The sequence below is a fragment of the Pipistrellus hanaki genome, assembly GCF_964339955.1.
Source record: "Pipistrellus hanaki genome assembly, chromosome: 4".
NCBI classification, from domain to species: Eukaryota; Metazoa; Chordata; class Mammalia; order Chiroptera; family Vespertilionidae; genus Pipistrellus; species Pipistrellus hanaki.
Window position 1 is genome coordinate 69,855,527 of NC_140506.1, and position 20,405 is coordinate 69,875,931.

Genomic DNA, 20,405 nt, shown 5'->3' on the forward strand with positions numbered 1-20,405 from the left:
GCCTTTGGCAGAAGCCTGCTATCTTCACTCTGTTTGTTTGGTAAGGAGTGCTTCAGCAGCTATGGATCTCCTGGAGCCATAGCTAAGCTAGGGAGTCCCAGAGAAATCTTTTAGATGGCTTTTAACCTTTATTCTCTTCAGGGAGATTCCCATTATCAGGATTGTGATCTTACCTGAAGAGTCCCAATGGAAGCATTATAATGCCACAACCTGGCATATTTTCTCTCCTAGTTTTCATTGCACTCTTTGGTGATATGATCTCCGGACTGAGTTAATTTAAGGAATTAATCTCCTGCAGTAAGATAAAGTCCATGGTCCATGGTAGGCACTATCTAATGAACTTCCCCATGGCCTTTCTATTGTAACTGTTCCCCCAGCCACTCCTGTTTCCTCTCAGCCTTTAATAGAAACATTAGCTTTTGCAAGGTCCTTTGCTCACTAAGTAGTAATTGAATGGCTGAATACATGCATTTATTATTGTCCTAAAGTTTTACCTTCTTGTATAATGCTGCAATTAGTATCTTCATGCAATATAGTCGGTACAAGGGTCTCAGAAGTGAAAGTAGGGGATATCTAGCAGACATGGATATTTTGGTGATTTTTATGGAATATTTCCAGATTGCATTTCAAAGTGGTTGAAGTGAATCTAAACAATGTGGAAATATGCCTATTGCACAGTCTTTTATCAGTACTGGGGGCATTAAAAATAGTATGCTAGAGAACTCAACCCTCCCTGAAGTTCCTCAAAAGTGTCTGAAGGGAGGAAAAGGGGAAATAAGCCAGTCCTGATGGCCCATCCTTTCAAATAGGGTAGATAAAGCCCAATTTGCTTGGGCTTCTTAATAATAGTTTATTTTAACAAAGAATGCCTTGGGTTGTTTTGTTTTTTAATGGGGAAAAGATTATTTAACTTTATTTATAATTTTATAGGCTAGAAATAAGCATATATTTAATCTATTAAGATTACTGGCAAGGTATGATAGTGTTAATAAAGATATTAATAGTTTGTCATATTTTCTATAAATCTTCAAGGTGTTTTCCTTTGAAGTTTTTATGAAATGAAATTTCTTTTTTACCTCTTTGAAGTTGTAATGCACAAATTTTGAGGAAATGAGATAATTTAGAGAACTGAGCATTGAAAAAGAATTCCTGACTGCTTCAGTTAATTAAATATTTTAATTCTTAGTTAAGTTATTTGAAGGAAAGACGGAGTTTGTGAAATAATTTCTAAGCGCTTACTTGTAAGCAGGAGCCAGAGAAATAAATAAAGCTTTGCCGAAGGAAAGCGTAACCGTTTTTCCTGAGCAGAGATGCACTGTGTTCCTAATCTCTCTGTTGGGCTCACACAGAACAAGTACAGGCAGTTCTTGGCATTAAAGTTTAGGCAAAGGGCAGCCTTCTGTCATGACATCTTATCTTTTTAAGAACTTGCTTTTTGCTGCCCAGTATTCATTCCTTTCAAAGAGCTCCTAGGAAGGGGCCGTGCCTACTGTGCAACCAGCACAGCAGTGGCTTCGGGTAGGGCCAGAGAGTAAACAAGTGATGTGGTCCACACCCTCAATGAACTAAAATTAATTGTCTCATAAGCCACGGTTTGAAGTCCCATAGACATTCATTTGAAATAAATGCTTAAGTAAAAGAAAGCAAAACCACACATTCTCTGAATATATCCAGATTCTTTGTGAATGTCAGGGTAAGTAATATATTCCAAAGGAGATTTACCTTCAAGGAAAATCACAGTCTGAGTTGAGTGTTTATATATACTAGTAGATGTATAGAAACGCCCTACACCAAAACCGGTTTGACTCAGTGGATAGAGCGTCGGCCTGCGGACTGAAGGGTCCCGAGTTCGACTCCGGTCAAGGGCATGTACCTTGGTTGCGGGCACATCCCCAGTGTGGGGGGTTCAGGAGGCAGCTGATTGATGATTCGCTCTCGTCGATGTTTCTAGCTCTCTATTCCTCTCTCTTCCTCTCTGTGAAAACTCAATAAAATATATTAAAAAAACAAAAAAAATTCCCTAGGATTGGCTTTCCTTGGCAAAAGTATTTATCCACCCCGCACCCAATCCCGACTTCTTTCTCTTTTTCAAAGCTCCGGTTGCAAAAGTTCCTTTGGCATAAACGCTGGCATAAACATTTGGCATGTTTATGCCAAACTGGTGGCAGCAGCACTATCCTTTAAAAAAAAAACAAAACAAAAAAAAAACAACCAAGGTACTGGCTCTTCTTATTCACAGAGCAGTGAGGTAATTATTCTCACTAGTGTGGGCGGGGTCTAATTTTAAAAATCACGCATATGTGTGAAGCCTACTTTTCAAGCTAATATCATACTTTATCATTTAGGCTATGGACAGGGTGTCCCATAAAAATGTATACACACTTTAACAGCTGATAGCTCCATGTTGAAAATGAAGTGTATTTTAATAAACACTGCCTTTATAATTATTCAAAGTGTGTGTGTACATTTTGGGGGACATCCTATACATATTTTCTGTAAATTATACCCCCCCCTTTTTTTTTAATTCTGTTTTCTTAAAATCTGAGAGATTCACGGGGGGCCAGGAAGGATCCTTATAACTCTGGATTATTTTGTTACAGTGCATTAAAACTTAGACAAAATGGGCCCGGCTGGAGACAGACTGACCACAATGGCAGGGCCTTCTCCCAAGAGCCTCATAACGTGGTTTCATCGTAGTGAATGTGCCGAAACTGAAGATAGTCTTCAGCCTGGCAGGCTCACAACCCCATCTAGTCAGGGCTTGACTTTAGATTAGACTCGCATAAATCAGGATCAAAAATGCCAGTTTATCGCTTTCAATTGTCTCCACGGCTCAATCCTCCTCAGTTTTTCTCACCTCTAGTGTTAGAGAGCCCTGGACTCCACAATCATACATTTCTCTCCTCTCTTTCCTCCTTCCCTGAACACGTTCCTGGCAGCACATACATTCCACAGCCCAACTCTACATCTCCAGCCCAGTCTTCTCTCTGGATTTCCGGTTGTCTGTGTCTGGATTCCCACTTAATCGCTTCACTTAGAAATCTCATTGACATCTTCTGTCAAAAACGGCAAGGGCCTAACTTTTCACCACCTCCATTAAAATGTCCTCCTTGCCACCCTGACCTTCTCAGTTAATGACAACTCCATCCTTCCAGGTATTCAGTCACAAAACCTCTGGGAGTCCCTTGGAAAAAAAATTTTTTCTCACACCCCTGTCTAATTCATGAGCAAATCTTGCAGATCCTACTTTCAAATATATCCACCGTCAAACTTCAACCTACCACTACCTGTTACTCTCATCTAAGTCAGCCCTACTTACTGCCTCTAATTTTACTAATAGCCTCTTCCTTACCCGACATCTGGAATAGTCGTTGATATGAGTCTATTAAAGTGCAAGTCTGATTATGTCACTTCACTACCCAGATCCCTCAGATGGTTTACCTGAAAGAAAATCCAAATTCCCGTAGCATGGACCACACGCTCTAAATAATCTGCTCCCCTGTCCCCCGTCCTCTCCTTCCCCCGCCCCCCCCCGCCCCCCCCCCGCCCCCGCACACACACACACACACACACACACTGTGCACGCCGCTGCAGCCTCGCCGGCCTCCTTGCTTTTCCTTCAAGGCACCAGGACTGCCAGTTTCACCCCATTGAATGTTCCCCCAGAGATCCCACCCTCTAGTCCTCCTAGCAAGTGCCTTGTCTGGCCACAACCCTTATTGATGTCCGGTATGGTCAGCTTACCAACTCAGGTGGACCCCAAACGCTACCTTTGTTCTGTTGATGCCACCAGGAGAAGATAAGCAGGCTTATGGCTCACATGACAGGGCTTTCTGGGGAAGGCAGGGTGGGATCCCAAGCATGTCCAAAAACGGCTGGGAAGAGACTGGCCCAGCTGTCGTTGCGATAAGCAGGCAGCGCAGGGGCGAGGAGTCCTGTGATGCAGAACTGCTTGTGGTACCAGCGGGAGGAGCACGGGGCTTTCTCATTAGCTCGCCAGATGTGGGCAGAGAGGAGAGGGGGCTGGCGGGTGTGGCTTCAAAGTCATCAGTAGTCAAACATCAAGAATGGAGTCAGGCGCTTCATTACAACGTGTGTCTCCTCGTCTCCTTTCACCGCTGTATTTTCCTTCATATAAGCTATTAGCCCATGACACATTACCCCTCCATCACCCACACACTCGACACATTTCAGGAAAGCAGAGGGTTCATGTTTTTTCTCTATATAATTGTGTCCTCAGTACCGACAGTGGTGTCTGGCATAGAGTAGGTTGCTCAATGAAAATTCGTAGAATTATATTTTAGAAATCAAGTACCATATATTACCAGCCCAGTTGCTGGGAGAGTCATGTGCTCAGGACCAACCCAGTCTTTCCCGAGTCCTAGTCCTGCAAGGGAAGTCGGTTATAGTCAGGAAGTCGGAGTTCCTGGGGAGAACAGAAGCCAAGAGGGAGTTTAGATAAATCAGAGTTGCATCATCGCATGGAGGGAGCCAGGCCATTGCTGCATCCAGCTCAGCTCCTGGGCTCCTGCCCTTTCAGAACATTTCATTCATGAATCGTGGTTGGGGCTCAGGTGACCCTTTTCCTGGATTTCCCGGGAAGAGAAAGCTCCCTTGGAGTCTACAGTGTTGGGGTTTTTTGAGGTTTTTTGGTGTTTTTTGTTTTTGTGTGTGTATGTGTGTGTGTGTGTGTGTGTGTGTGTGTGTTTTTTTCCAGGTGAGTCAGCACAGCCATTCAGATTAGAGGCAAGTCTTGCAGACTCTATGGGCTGCTCTTTCTTTTAAGGCAACTTTGAAATGTCTCGGGTCTCTTTTCCTTCCACTCTCAGTTCTCCCCAGGGCTGCCAGGGGAGAAAGCACCTGTTCAGAGTACTTGGTCTGTAAACAGCAATACCATTACTATTACAGCTAGAAAATGAGCGTGAAATTAGCCCACAGTGTGCTTGCGTTTTGCTATAACACTTGAGATCACAGAGGACTTTCCAAGCTATTGTTTATGCCTTAAGATGATTTGTGAACTGATGGCTGTCATCTCTGACACCGTGGCCTGCCCAGACCCAGGCTGCAAAGGCAGCGTGACAGAGAGCTCCAGGGCACGCCAGAGCCGCAAGGGCTGTGTCCTGGGCTCCCACCCTCTCCCACAGCCATGTCTTTTCTGCTTCAGTATAGGAAATCCTGCTGTTTTCTATCGGGGGGGGGGGGGGGAGGGAGGCGGGGTGAAGGATAGGGGTGCCCCAGGATTCTCTGATACCCTGTTTGTATTTAATGTTATTTTGTACCTATTCTGTAATACCTTCTTGACTTGCTATCAATATGTTTTCGATGTATATTAATGTCTGTAAAGGTAGCAAACTGTTGGAATGTGTAGTTACTGTTATGGGGTATATTGGTGTGCGTATGTAATTATCACTGAGTTTTAAGAAAAAGAGGTCTTTCCTTAAATAGAATCAAGATGGAAGAATTATAATCCCTAACAAACGTTTTTAATATATTTTATTTTTTTTTAATATATATTTTATTGATTTTTTACAAAGAGGAAGGGAGAGAGATAGTTAGAAACATCGATGAGAGTCATCGATCAGCTGCCTCTTGCATGCCCCCTACTGGAGATGTGCCCGCAACCAAGGTACATGCCCTTGACCGGAATCGGACCCAGGACCCTTCAATCCACAAGCTGACGCTCTATCCACTGAGCCAAACCAGTTTAGGCTGTTAATATATTTCGGATGATCCTTTAGGAATTAGATCACACTTTTGTTTCAGGCATTAAGCAGCTAGTTTTCCAGGGTTGAAGGCAGAAACGATTTGCCCCTTTGTTTCCACTATGAATTTATGTTTCTTTTCTGTCTTCCCATCCGTTAACAAACAGTACAGTCTTTGTTTACTGAGAAATCAAAGTTGATACAAAATTACCTGTATTTAAACAACTCTCGGGAGTTTCAACTTCTCATAAGCATATAAAGAGGCCATTCAGCTTGGTGTATTATAGATTTTCTGAGTAGGATTAAGCACATATTCTGGAAGAAAGAGACTTTGTTTCTAGCAGGGCATTGTTAGAGACCTGCTATCTCCGGCCACTGAATAAATAAATCTGTGACACAGTAGGAGCTAACTATAGGTCAATCACTGTACCACATATAGCCAGTCAACAGGGCCCAAAAAGGTTTTGAAGAAACAAGAGCACCCTGAGTGGTTTGGCTCAGTGGATAGAGCGTCCATTTGCAGACTGAAAGGACCCAGGTTCGATTCCAGTCAAGGGCATGTACCTGGGTTGCGGGCACATCCCCAATGTTTCTAACTCTCTATCAATCTCCCTTCCTCTCTGTAAAAAAAAAATTAATAAAATATGTATATTTTTTTTAAAAAAGAAAGCAACAAGAGCCTTAGTTCAAATCAGTATGACTCTTTTACTGGTACTGTCACATCAATTTGATGCATGGCAGGCACTGAAAGCCAGAAGGAAACTGTCTGCTGAAATCCTGACCTCTGACCCATTCAGTAAATTCTCTTTTAAATTCTAGTAGTAAATGGGATTTAAAATGGCTGAAGATAAAATTACTACTTTCTATCTATCTATCTATTTATCTATCTATCTATAAAAGCCCAATATGCTAATTGTCCCTCCTACCATTTGACCAGTTGCTATGGCTCACACTGATCACCAGGGGGCAGATGCTCTGACCTGTAGGTTAGCTTGCTGCTGGGGTCCAACCTATCAGGACTGGGCTAGGCAGGCCAGACACACCCTGGAGCCCTCCTGCAGTCCCTCCTGGCCCCTGGCCTATGGGGATCAGGCCGAAACTGGCTCTCCAACATCCCTAGAGGGGTCCCAGATTGCAAGAGGATGTAGGCCAGGCTGAGGAACCCCACCAGTGCACAAATCCATGCACTAGGCCTCTAGTATATATATTTTTAAAAATGGCTTACTCTACACATGTGTGGGAGTGTGTCAACATTTAAACACTAACTACTGAATTGGAAACTCATGTTTTAGTTGCTTCCTGTTACTGAAATCATGGAGAAAAGCTTGAAAAAAAAAAGGGTTGGGGGGGGGGTTTAAGGTTTTTTTAAACTGGTTTTCTCCTTACTTCCCTTTTTTTTTTTCCCTTCCTTTCTTCCTGCTCCCACTCTCTCCCTTCCTTCCTTGAACCTGCCTTCCCTACTTTTCTTTCTTACTTTTACAAATGGATTGTGAACATCTCTTATACACCAGGCATAGTCTTAGGGGGCAGTTGATACAGTAGAGGATAGAACAGGCAACAGTCCCTGCCCACATAGTGCTTACATTTTAATGTATTCAAATTCTGTCTATTTGGTATGTGATCTTGGACCTGAACTTCATTAGTTCAATGTGGGAAATGGGGCTAATACTTCTTAATTGAATAGGGCTGTGGTGGGCAAACTCATTAGTCAACAGAGTGGCAAACCATGGCTCACGAGCACTGGTGTAGGGTATTGTGGTGACTGAAATGAGATAATGCCTGACCTCCTGGGCATAAAGCTCAAACATATTCACTCCCATTGCTTTTCCTGATCGGGCTGCAAGCATGCTTCTTGTTCCTGTCCTCACATCCTGCACTCTGGATTTCTGTATTTGCTCCTTCTTGGTCTCTCTCTCTCTCTACCTTGATTTCTGTTTGTATGTCTTTCGGTTTGCGTGTATCTCTTTCTGTATATCTCAATATTTGTGCAACTGTGCCAACATATTTGGGTGTGGCTCTTCCCTCTCTCTTCTTTCTCTGTGTCCAAATTTGTTTGAGGTGTATGTGTTTTGTTTTGTTTTTCTCTCTGTGTGTGTGTGTGTGTGTGTGTGTGTGAGAGAGAGAGAGAGAGAGAGAGAGAGAGAGAGAGAGAGAGAGAATCTCTCTGTGTGAATGTGCCTCATTTGGCATCCCTGTATGAGTGTGTCTCTCTGCATTTCTGTGCATACTTCACTCTGTGTCTATGTTCCTATGTACTACCTCCGTTTCACTCTTTGTTTTGTTTATATTGTCACTCTGTCTCTCCTCTTGCTCTTTGTGTCTTTTATACTTTCTTTCACTTTCATTCTGTCTTTTCTGCTTTCAGTTTGTCTGTCTCATGCACTCTCTCTGACTCTATCCATCTCTTTGTCTCTCTGTCCCTCAGTCTCTGCCACACTGTTTCTTTCCATTGTGTAGGTGTATATGCAGGTGTTATATATCCATTCATTCACTTAATTGTACTCATATTTATGCATGCATGCTCTCCTCAGTCCATTCCCAGTGATACCCAGTGATATTTAGGTAGTAACCTCAGGGTTCAGGGAGAATTAAAGAGAATGGGAATTTGTCCTAAAGAAAGCTCAAGGGAATTGATGAACAGAGAAGGGGATTTTTAGAATTATAGATGGGAGTTATGAAGACTTGGTTCTATTTGTTATACGATGCACTGCTAGTTTCACAGCAATTTCAAAATGGACACATAAAACCAAATATAATTAGGAACCTTCAGACCCTTCTCTCAATTTCCATGTTTTCCAGGGTCACTTTTTAAGGCTCCTTTTGCCAATTCTGATTATTTCTTCCTTCCTCGCCCTTATCATGCTGCTGACTCGCCATGTTCATTCTCCTGACCGTAACCTACATTCTTCCCCTTCGCATCTTTTACCGGGATCACTTCAGCCACTGTTCTCCCCCTGCCCGCCTCCCCATCCATCATGCTGGTGCCGGGTACATGTTTTCACACCTCCCCTGGCTTCCAGGCATCTCCCAGGGCCACAGGAGCACTTCACGACATCGCCAGGCAGGTAGTTGTGGGTCTCTTTGTGTTTGTTTTGCTTTAAGGCTCATCTGACGGATATTTTGCCCGCCTGCCAACGTGTCCAATGTGCCTGAGAAGCTCTTCACCCCTTTTACAAAGAAAACAAACTCCCAGTCATTTTCAGTGAGATAGATCCCTTCCTAAGAGAGAAACATAAAATGAACACACGTGGGGATCTGAATGAGAACGCTTACTGAACCAATATTTGTAACACCAATATGTTGTCCATTAACCAGATGGTGCAGGACGTGTGTTAATAGTAAGAACTGTTGGTTGTTTTTACTTCCGGGCTTCGAAAGCTTGGTCTGTTTTGTGGGCCATACGGTCTCTGTCACAGCTACTTAATTCTGCCTCTGTTGCAAAAGCCGCAATAGGCAATTCATATAAATGGGTATGACTAAGTTCCAATAAAACTTCATTTATAAAAACTGAAGGTGGTCCACATTTGGCCCCTGTAATCTATAGTTTGCTAACCCTTAATTTAGATTTTATAACATCTTATTGTATATATCTTTTAGGTAAAATTTCCATCCCTTTGTAAACTTTTTTTTTTTTTTACTTCTGGGTTTTCTTTCCTTTCTCTCTTTGTGTGTGTGTTTGTACCAAAAATAATTATATATTTTGGGCGATAGGGCTTCAAATAATTTTTACATCATTATTTATATACTATTTTTATTTATATGTATTTATTTTTACTTACATCTTAGTTCCGATAATTGGATTTTCTATACCAATTACATCATTTTGGATGAATGGTTATTCTTACTTAGTAAACTTGTGTAGCAAAAGCCCACACAGGTTAAAGTCTATGGGACTTGGTTTATAAATCATCTTCTTATCGGTTTCCAGAGTGTGCCAACACATTTTATAAATAATATTGCTTACTAAAACTCACCTCTGACCTGAAAAGCATCCAGCAGTTATTCCATATTATAGAGTTCTCTGTTCAGACAGAACAAATCCTAAGATTTGCGACACTAGTGTTTTATATAGAAAATGCAATGGGAAGTCCAAGAGCAGTTCCTGCCGGGTGGGCAGCATCTGGCATGCCCAGAGGTGGGAGCAGGGCAGACTCCGCAGAGTTCTGGTTAGTGGTAGAAAGAAATCCTTTGTTTTGGAAGGAGCTGCTGCTTTGAGTGAGGGTTTTTTATTCTCTCTATCTGCAAAATATTTATCTTAAATTCCTTTGGTGTGGGGCCTATGCCTGCAGCAGCAATTCAGACTGTTATTTCCAATGTATCCATAGTCTTAGCTGTCTCTTACTTCATTTTTATTTTATCAAATTAGTTTACTGAGTAGTTCTCTCAAGATAAACAGTAGCCTCCTGCTATCAATATTTTGCCTCTGCAAGGAGCATGAGGGTGTATATGTCTTTTCAAATAAGTGTTCTCATTATCTCAGATGAATACCGAGAAGTAGAATTGCTGGATCATTTGGTAGTTCTGTATTTAATTTTTTAAAGAAACTCCACACTGTTTTCCATAGTGGTTGCAATCCACTCTAGAAATCCCACTATCAGCACACTTTCCTCCAATTCCTCTCTAATACTTACTTCCTGTCTTTTTTAAAGTAGTCATTCTAACAGGTGTGTGAGGTTATGATTTTTGATTACTGTAATATTCATATTAATTAATATAATGCTTGTTGAATGTAGAATAAAATGTAGTTATAATTATTTAAATTCTAACGAGATTTAGAAGTAAAAATATAAGAATATTGCACATTAAAAAATATAATAGTTTCAAGTAGTAATCATATATTTGCAAACCAAATATTATAGTGATTAGATGACCTCAATTTATTGTTTACTATATGCTAGGCATGAGGCTTAACTGTATACTGCAGTGTAGTATAGGTGAGATTAATAGGTAGTATTATTGTCAGCTTTTGCAAATGAATAAATTGAGAATCAAAATAGTATTCAACCTCTTGTTCAAAGGTATATAGACAATGGATACCTTTGAGTATACTATAAGATATACTTAGTGTATATATATATATATATATATATATATGTGTGTGTGTGTGTGTTATATATATATATATATATATATATATATATATACTGATAGATAGAGCTAAGAATACAAACTCCAGTATATTTTATAATTTTTTTTTTTAGTAATGCTTTTTTCCCCCCTGAAATATGCTTTTTTCCTTACTGATCTTTATCAAAATAAGGTTTCAATAAGCTGGAGTTTAGAAAGAGCTTTTCTCACATATGGGGAAATAAAGGTTTATAACTCTGGGCCAGGTTAGTTTCATTAGCTTTTGAACATGATTCTGCAACAGATTTACATGGTTGGTTTTTTTTGTTTTTTTTTTACTTTCCTTTCATTATTGCACATACACAGCTTCTAGGTATTTACCATTTGAGTAATGGTAATGAAAGAAAGAATTGGGAACCTAGAATTAATAAGTTACAAGTAAAATATTTTCTTCTAACAGAGAGAAGGAGAAAAGGATCATCAGGTGCGTTTGGCAGTTGGAAATGGTGTGCGGAGTGATGTATGGAGAGAATTTTTAGACAGATTTGGAAATATCAAGATGTGTGAGCTTTACGGAGCTACGGAAGGAAACATTTGTTTTATGAATCACACTGGGAAGATTGGAGCAGTCGGGAGAACAAATTTCTTTTACAAAGTAAGTACCATATTTTCTTTACAAATATTTTGAGACCTGATGACCTCTCTTCTAGCTTTGTGCTTATACCTTATGGTAAGTATTATCAGGTTTTGTTTTGTTTTTTAAGTTGAGAACTTCTATGAATAAAGTAGCCTCTAGGCGAATTATAATACTAGAGATTATGAAAACCTCAACCTTCGATGTTTTCCCTCTCCTATGAGGATAATGATACCTAATTCTTTTGTTCAGTTTTCAGATTTAATGATGTCAATATGAATAGTAATCATAGATCCTGATATATACTAATTTGACTCCATTTTCCTTGAGTATTTTCAATCCACTATTTCTATTTGCCTTTCATTTTTACATCAGTCAAAACTTATGTATAGGCTTCTAATATATGGTTTATTTTAAAACTTTATCAAGATACCACTACAATGTTAAAAGCAGCCAAAAGATCACCTTCTTCAAAGTAAAAGACTTATAGCTGATTCCTCAACAGCAACCATGGAACACAAAAAATGGTAAACAGATATCTCCAACTGAGTTGGGGAAAATAATTGTCAAAATAGAATTTGTACTCAACAATATTTTTTATAAAATAAAAATTGAAAATAGTCTCAAAATTTATATAACCTCAAGGGAAAATAAGTTCAGAATCATGGTAGGAAATTGTATTTATAGCTTTTTCAATATTTTATAGAACAAACAAAAAAATGTCAATGATATAGGATATTTGAATTATACAATGAACAAACTACTTGAACTAATGGACATATTTAGGACACTACATCTAAAAACTGCAGAGCGTCCATTTTTTCCTAGCACTTGTGAAAATTCACAAAGATTACTGTTCCGCTTAGGGAATTCCAGCAATTTAATTCATATGGCTTATGGTCTCTGACAACAGTTTAATGAAGGTAAAAGTATATTTTTTATATGCCAGCTAGATCATTTCCTATGTATTTGGAAATAAAACATCTCTACATTTTCATGACTTAACAAAATACCAGAAATTAGAAAGAAAAAAAAAATGAGCTGAATCATAATGAAAATGTTACATTTCAAAATGGGTAGACTCAAAAAAGAACAGCTGAATATTAGTGGGCTAAATATCCATTTCTATAGTGTTAATTTTTAAAAACAAACTCAGAGAATTAAAAGGAAGGAAATAATAAAAAACCATAAATTAAATAAATAGTAAAACATTTAATGTCAAAAGAGATAAAAATATGTTGTCAACTGAAACTAACCCAAAATAACATTGAATGTATATTATAATTAAAAAATTTTTTAATATATAAAATACATAATTTTTAAAAAGTAAAAAAAATAGACTCAAGACTAATATACATTTCCCTAATGTTTGGAACCTAAAGAAGGTTAATGCATTCTTTGGGATTTTTAAAGGTCTTGATGTCCTGCCAGAAGTGCATTTGCATTCTGAATAAAGGTAATTTTGGGGAAAGTAAGTGCTAATATTAATTGAGTTTTACATCCCTTATAGTTAATTTTTCTCAATTCATTGAACTAATTCCATTAAAAATTGGTATTTATATTAAAAGTTTTTAGTGAAGCTGAGTCACTCTGAAGTAATCATCTCACAGAGTACAATGATAATATTTGTATTTCACTATTGGCTTGACTTAATTTTAATTTTCTGATATCTCAAATTCCCTGTCAGACTATAATCTATATATGTAAAAGCCTAATGTGCTTAGTGTCCCACTGATAGGTCGACTGCTCGACCAGTTGATATGATGCACACTGATCACTAGGGGGCAGACTCTCCAACCAGTAGGTTAGCTTGCTGCTGTGGTCCGGACGATTGGGATGGGCTGGAAGGGCTGGACATGCCCAGGAGCCAACCTCTGATGGTTCCTCCCAGGCCTCTAAAATATTTGTTCTAATTAATTTCCTTTCAATGTGAATGGATTCATTCACTGGGCCTCTAGTAATGTCAATAATGTAGGAAGTCATGATTGTATCCAATTTATTTAGAAAACTTCTGTTTTTCCATTCATTTTAAGGTTTTTTTCCAGTCTGGAAATGAAAAAAAAAAAAAAAAAAAGTACCTAATATTATATGAATTCTGTCTTTTATCACTTCATTCACATATTGTTTTGTTACATAACAGGCAATCAGAAAAAATTGGACCAGTAACTCTTTCATAATTGTGTAGAGAGATTTGATAAGTGTGTCTCAGAGAGGAATCAGCCTCTCAACAGAGATAGGATTTTATAAGTGAAGGAAAAAGAAAGCAGCAAAACAGTTTCTATGACCCAAATGTCCTTCTTGTGAGCTATACTTACTATTTAAATGCATGAGCCTGAAGGGATATGTGTCCCATATACGCTCCCAAAGCAATCAATATAAAAACTTTTGTGACAACTCATTTAAGAAAAAAACCCAAGTAAAAGTTATGGACTGCCTTCCTGGGGAAGGAACAAACATGAAATCCCTAGCGGAAATAAAATTTGAAACGGAGGTGGGGAATGAATCTAAATTAAAAGGCAGCTGAAAAAATATGGACATCAAATAGTAAGTCCTCCAAAATGGCCCAGAACCAAAAGTGAACTCACAGAAAGAGAAAGTAAACAATCCCACTTACCAATGCAACCAAAAAGTTAAGATACCAAGGAACAAGCTTAACTGAGGAGGCGAAAGACGTGTACTCAGAAAACTGCAGGACATTGAAAAAAAGAGATAGAGGAAGATATAAGCAAGTGGAAGAATATATCGTGTTCATGGATTAGTAGAATCAATATCATTAAACTGTCCATACTACCTAAAGCAATCTGTAGATTCAATGCAGTCCTCATTAAAATACCAACAGCAAATTTCACAGACCTAGAACAAACTCTCCCAAAATTTATATGAAAAGAAAATGGCCAAGAAAATTTTAGAAAAACAATTTTCTATAGATTCAAAAATTGCATTAATATTCTCCTTAAAAATAAGAGCTTAAAGCAGAGGAAATTTCAAGGAAAAGATAAATTAACAAACAAAGTTGCCAGAAACCAATTACTGTTTCACTAATAGAGAGATGTGGACAGGAAGCCAGGAAGGCTGTCAACAGCATTAATTGCTCTAACCACTCACCCTTTAGTTGGGACATAGTTAGCTGAAGCAGCCTCCACCTCTGTCCTATGTAAATTTCCGTTATTTCCTGCCTAAGTGCTCTGGGTGTTTCCCCAAAGCCTCAATAAAAGGGATGGCAGGGCCAGAGCAGGGGGTAGTTCTCCCACTAGAGTTGGATTACCGCCTGGCCCTCCGTATCGCCAAATTCAATTTCTTCTAGTCTCTTCTCATTTGTGTGCAGCCCTTTTCCAGAACCCAAACCCTGAACCGGGACCCTGAACCATGCAGGACGTGAAAGGGGATCCCACAGGAGTTGGAAAATAGACATACTCATCTCAAAAAAAAAAAAAATCAATAGAGAGAAAAAAATGAAAATATTACAGAGATTACCACCACATTAAAGGACTTAAAAATAAACAGGACTGTAAACAAGGTGAGGGAGCAAGAGCAATGGGATTAAGGGGTCACACAAACAATAAAAAGAGTATTCATATCCTATATAATAAAAGCCTAGCAACTTAACAGCATAATGACCAGAACAACCAGTCGGCCAGTTGCTATGACGTACACTGACCACCAGGGGGAAGCTCCTGCATTTAGCGTCTGCCTCCTGGTGGTCTGTGCACTACCACAGTGGGAGTGCCGCTCAGCTGAAAGGGATGAGTGGCTGTGAACCCCAGGCCAACAGGCAGGAATCTAGGCTGCAGTCCTCATCTCCTCACCCCAGGCTCCTCCTCTTCGCTCCCTGCTACCGCCTCCAGATGGCGGCAGGCCATGCAGTGCCGCCACCGGGCTCTCAGAACTGACCCTGGAGGCTGGGAGGCAGGTTTGTGGCCATGGGACTGAGGCCTACTCCGCTGCCTCTCAGGCTATGTATTGTCCCTGGGCCCGGGCCAGACCAGGTCCCCTGGAGAGGTGAGTGCTCCAGCTCCACGGAAGATGCCGGACCAGGGAGCAGCCGCTCAGAGGGCAGTGCACAGCCCTTTGGCAGATGGCGATGAGCAGCACTCCCACAGCGGGATGATCCCCGCAGGCCATGCCCCCCACCAGGCACCTGTGCCCCCAGGCCTCTAGAAATAATATAAAATAAATTAACAGCCGAAACCAGTTTGGCTCAGTGGATAGAGCAGCAGTCTGCTGTGGACTGAAGGGTCCCGGGTTAGATTCTGGTCAGGGGCATGTGCATTGGTTGCGGGCACAACCCCAGTGTGTGTGTGTGTGTGTGGCGGGGGGAGGGGGGGTTGGTGCAGCAGGCGGCTAGTCCATGGTTCTCTCTCATTGATGTTTCTAGCTCTCTATCCCTCCCCCTTCCTCTCTGTAAAAAAAATCAATACAATATATTTTTAAATAAATTAACAAAGTAGATTTTGAAAACAGACCATGACTTGATATATACTTAACTTGTGTTCCTGCAGGGGGGCAAAAATCAAAGAGATAATTATTTGAAACATAATAGAAGAAAACTTCCTTAAAATAAAGATTTAAATCATTAGCAAAAGAGCACATTTTATTCCAGGGGTAGGAGGGATATGGTACAGAATGATCATCTGAAAAACATATCCTGGTGGAAATATCAATCATAAATTAAAGGACCATTGGATATGGTGAGGCAGAAAAAGTAAAGGATACACATCGTGTAGGGTAAAAATGTACATGTGCATATTTACTTAGGAAATAGTGTGGCACCTTTTTTTTGTTTGTGTTATAACAGCCATTTTTGTAACATTGTGGAGCCTCTTGAAGGCAAGGAAAATATTGAAATCCCTCTGGCTGAGACTTAATGCTCTCATCCTGGTGATTTCTAGAAGATGCTGTGATATATTTAAGTTTCATTTATATCATGAAATTACCCAATTTCTGACCACCAAGTCCCCTGTACCTGACAACAGGCACATTGAACGGTGATTGGGTGTGGCGTGAATGTCACCCAGGCAGGTAGCTGCCAAATTAATTTAAAAGAAATAACCCTCAAGCTGATGACACCAGATGCTGGGCAAATTTTTCAAAATATAAAGCATATCAAAACAGGAGAAAAGAGATTGGGTAGTGAACAGGGCTCTGTTCTTATTTGGCCAAATTGACAAATGCAGTTCTGGGACTTCTGGAATCTTTCTTCTTACCAGTCATTGGGCAAGTGGCCAATATCCAGTTACTCAGTCACAAACAAAGACCAACAAGATGCGAGCTTGCATTTCAATAAAGAATCCTTTATGTCTGGAATAATGATATGTTTTGCTTTGCAACCTCTTTCATTGGACCTCCTCTTAAAATGGGATAATACTAATTACCTTATAGGGCGATTTAATGATTAAATTAAAAACTGCTCTTAATTCCTTAGCACAGTGGCAGGCGTACAGTGAGTCAATATTAGTTGTTCTCGTTTATATTTTAATCCAGATAATGAATTGTGATTCTAGTTACATGCTGATTTTACTAAGATTAAAAACCAGAGATATTTGTGTTTAGTCTTTGATAAAAATAATACTATTAATCTCACTCACCTTTTCCCTCTTATTCTATACTAGGAGCCTAGTGCACGAATTCATGCACCTTGAAAGGAACTGTGGGCTGCAAGGTTGTGATAGGCACATGGGCAGGTCTTAGCTGATCCTCCACACCCCTGCCTGGCCCCTCCCAGTGCAACTCCCTGTCCCCTGTCTGCCAGCCTCCCCACTCCCACGCGCTAATAGCACCATTCCGCTCGGAGCAATTGGGGCCAGCCCCAGCTGTGGGTGTGAGCAGGGCCAGCCCCAGCTGTGGGTGCGAGCAGGGCCAGCCCCAGCAGTGGGTGTGAGCAGCAGCTGCTGCTCTGATCTTACCGCAGGAGCAGAGGAAGTGGAGAAGCCCTCTGGGGCAATCCGGGCTGGCAACTGCTAATGGCACTGAGTAATCAGGACCGACACCTAGTGATCGGGACCGATGCCAGGCACTGGCAGCGGGTGCAAGCAATGGCTTCAGTGCTGGTAGCAGGAGCGAGCGAGGCCAGCATCAGCAGCAGGTGCAAGCACCGGGCAGGACTGCGGCACATGGGAGCAAAGAATTTTCAGGAACCACCAGAAGCTCGCCCTGATGACAGCACCCTTCGTGTAGCACCCCCTCACCTGCTCCACCATCCCGCCATGGCCAATGCCCGCCATGTCCCACACATGCCCCCTGGTGGTCAGCACATGTCATAGCGACCGGTTGTTCAGTTGTTTCAGTTGTTGTGCCATTTGGTCTATTTGCATATTAGTCTTTTATTATATAGGACTAGAGGCCCAGTGCATGAAATTCGTGCACTCGGGGCAGTCCCGCAGCCCGACCAGCACCTTATTGCAGTCTGGGAGCCTTTGGGGGATGTCTGACTGACGGCTTATGCCCCCTCAAGCCAGAAGTTGGACGTCCTTAGCACTGCCACAAGGTGGGAGAGGCTCCCATCACCACCACTGCGCTCACCAGCCCTGAGCCTGGCTTCTAGCTGAGCAGCACTCCCCCTTTGGGAGCACACTGATCACCAGGGGGCAGCTCCTGTGCTGGGCATCTGCCCTCTGGTTGTCAGTGCGCATCATAGCAAAAGATTGTTGGGTTGATTTGCATATTAACCTTTTATTATATAGGATTTGTTCATTTCTTTCATCCGTCTAGCCCTCCTCCTTTTTTTCTCTCTCCTATTTGTCCTTCCTATTATTTTCTCACTTCATTTTATTTCCTCTATTTTAGTTTACTATTTTCTAGTTCAGCTTAATAAGATTGCTTATTTGATTAATCAGAGAAAACCTCAATTTTCTTAACTATAAAATGAGGGGGTTTGGATTGAACCAATCTGTAGTTCTCTCTCCGGGGTCAGATTTTAGTGGCTCTATGAATCAGCATGACATGGTAATCATGACCATTTCATGACATGGTAACCATTTCAGGAGGGGGCCAGCTGGAAACATTTGGGGACGAGGAAAGTTGTCCAAGAAGCTTGATACCCAATGTGATCAGGATGTTCCGACAAGTTTGCCAACTCACACCACAGGAGGGCACACAAGTTCTGAGTGCTGCCTCAGGGGCATTAGGTGAAAGGCCTGGGGGAAAGATCTAAGTGTCAGAGAACAAGTACCTTCTGGGCACCTTTTCCTTTTCAAGGGATTATAAATTAAAAATAGACAACGAGCCCCTTATATTCACATAGTTTACATTTTAGTTCTATTAAAACGTTCCCCTTCGAGGGATGTTTTGAATGACTGCAAAAAGGAGAAGGCAAGGCAGTGGTGCTGCTCCCGGTAGTTAGTCGAGTGTGCAGTTGAGTGCAGGGACTGCTTGCATTCTCTCATTCCGGATAAAAGTTAGAAATGTTTGCCCAGGTGCAATGGGCAACAAGAAAGAAATGAAAGTAAATGCCAGCACATGAGTGCTGTTTACTAACACCTTCAATTCCGATGTTCAAATATTTAATTTTGCATCAGTAAACAGTCCGTGTTTTAATAAGTCCACATTCTAATTCACTGTTTCAACATAGTACAAAATCTTCTACCCATAGATGTCACTGCACAAATAATTAAGTCTTGTTTCCGTTTATTTTTGTCTCTGCAGTTGTTTTTCACTTTTGACTTGATAAAGTATGATTTCCAGAAAGATGAGCCCATTAGAAACGAGCAGGGCTGGTGTAGTCATGTAAAAAAAGGTAAGATTCTGATATTTGAAGATGTCACCTCAGGCAAGGTTTCAGAATTTCCTTTTAAATTTAAATTTAGAACAGAGAGAATGATCATTTCTAACAGGTAATGTGACTTAGCTGGAATTTCAATGTAGGTAGGATGGTTTAATTATTAGATGTTAGAGGCCACAAATGAATCTCTCAGATGCTAAATTATTAAAATTTAAAAGGGATTACTGTTGGCCTCATGGTTTTCTTAATCGACCATTTACTTCTGCTTTGTGACAGTGGCATATGTCCAATGTCCTATATCACCAACGTTAAAATGAACGACTTAATTTAACATTCTGGGTGCAGTGGGAAATCAGGCAGACTTTAATTTAAATCTGGGCTTTCACATTTAGAAACTGCACCGCTTTGGGAAGGTCACCCGGCCTGTCTGAGTCTTATTTTCTCCACATGCAGAGTAGAGGTGACAACACTAACCCCGTTATCTGAGATGATGTGTGCAAAGCCCTGCTGGGGGGCCAGGCGTGTGCTTGTCACCCCCTCCCCCTCTTTCTCCCTTTCACTCCTCCTCCTCCACCAAGGTAGGCTTTCTTATAATTTTTAGTGAGAAATTTTTGTTTTGTCTTGTTAATCCTCACCAGAGGATATTTTTCCCATTGATTTTTAGAGAGAATGGGAGGGAGGGGGAGAAACAGAGAAACATCAATGTGAGAGAGAAAGATGTCAATTGGTTGCCTCCTGCCAATGCCCCGACCATGGATGGGGATCAAATCTGCAACAGAGGTATGTGCCCTTGACCGGGAATTGAACTCAGGACCCTTCAGTCCACAGGCCGGTGCTCTATCCACCGAGACAAACTGGCTAGGGCTTTAATTGGAAATTTTAATGAAAGAAAGTGCCCCAATTAACTTGCTGCTGCGTGTCATCAATCTAGAAAATTAAATGTAGAGATGTGCACTTAAAATTGTTTAGCAGACCAGACTGAATAAATCAGGCCAAACTTACATTTTACTGCCTAAGAATATGTTGAAACTACATTTCAGAGATGATTTCCTTTAAATCTTTTCTTCAGATGTGGAGGTAGATGCTGCAAAACTGGTTTTTGTTTTGTTTCGTTTTTCCTGGCAGCTGAAAGTAAAGAAAAAAAATACAAATCTTATCTATTAAAAAACAGATTTCCCAATCCTCTGAAAGTCAAGCCTGGGGATATTTATCAAATATCTTTCCCTAAATGAACTCTATAGGTAGTATTCAAAAGAAAAGCCATTTCTAAGAAACTTCATTTCAA

The 20,405-nt window shown here is 40.6% G+C and overlaps 1 protein-coding gene across 1 annotated transcript in view; it reads left to right on the top strand.

Annotated features, from left to right (window-relative positions):
* Positions 1 to 20,405, top strand: part of SLC27A6 (solute carrier family 27 member 6) — a 50,130-nt gene that overhangs the window by 20,468 nt on the left and 9,257 nt on the right. Inside the window, exons 5-6 of the mRNA XM_084881403.1 lie at positions 11,230 to 11,424; positions 19,045 to 19,135. Of these exons, the coding sequence (XP_084737529.1) occupies positions 11,230 to 11,424; positions 19,045 to 19,135 (286 nt within the window). The remainder of the gene's footprint in view (positions 1 to 11,229; positions 11,425 to 19,044; positions 19,136 to 20,405) is intronic.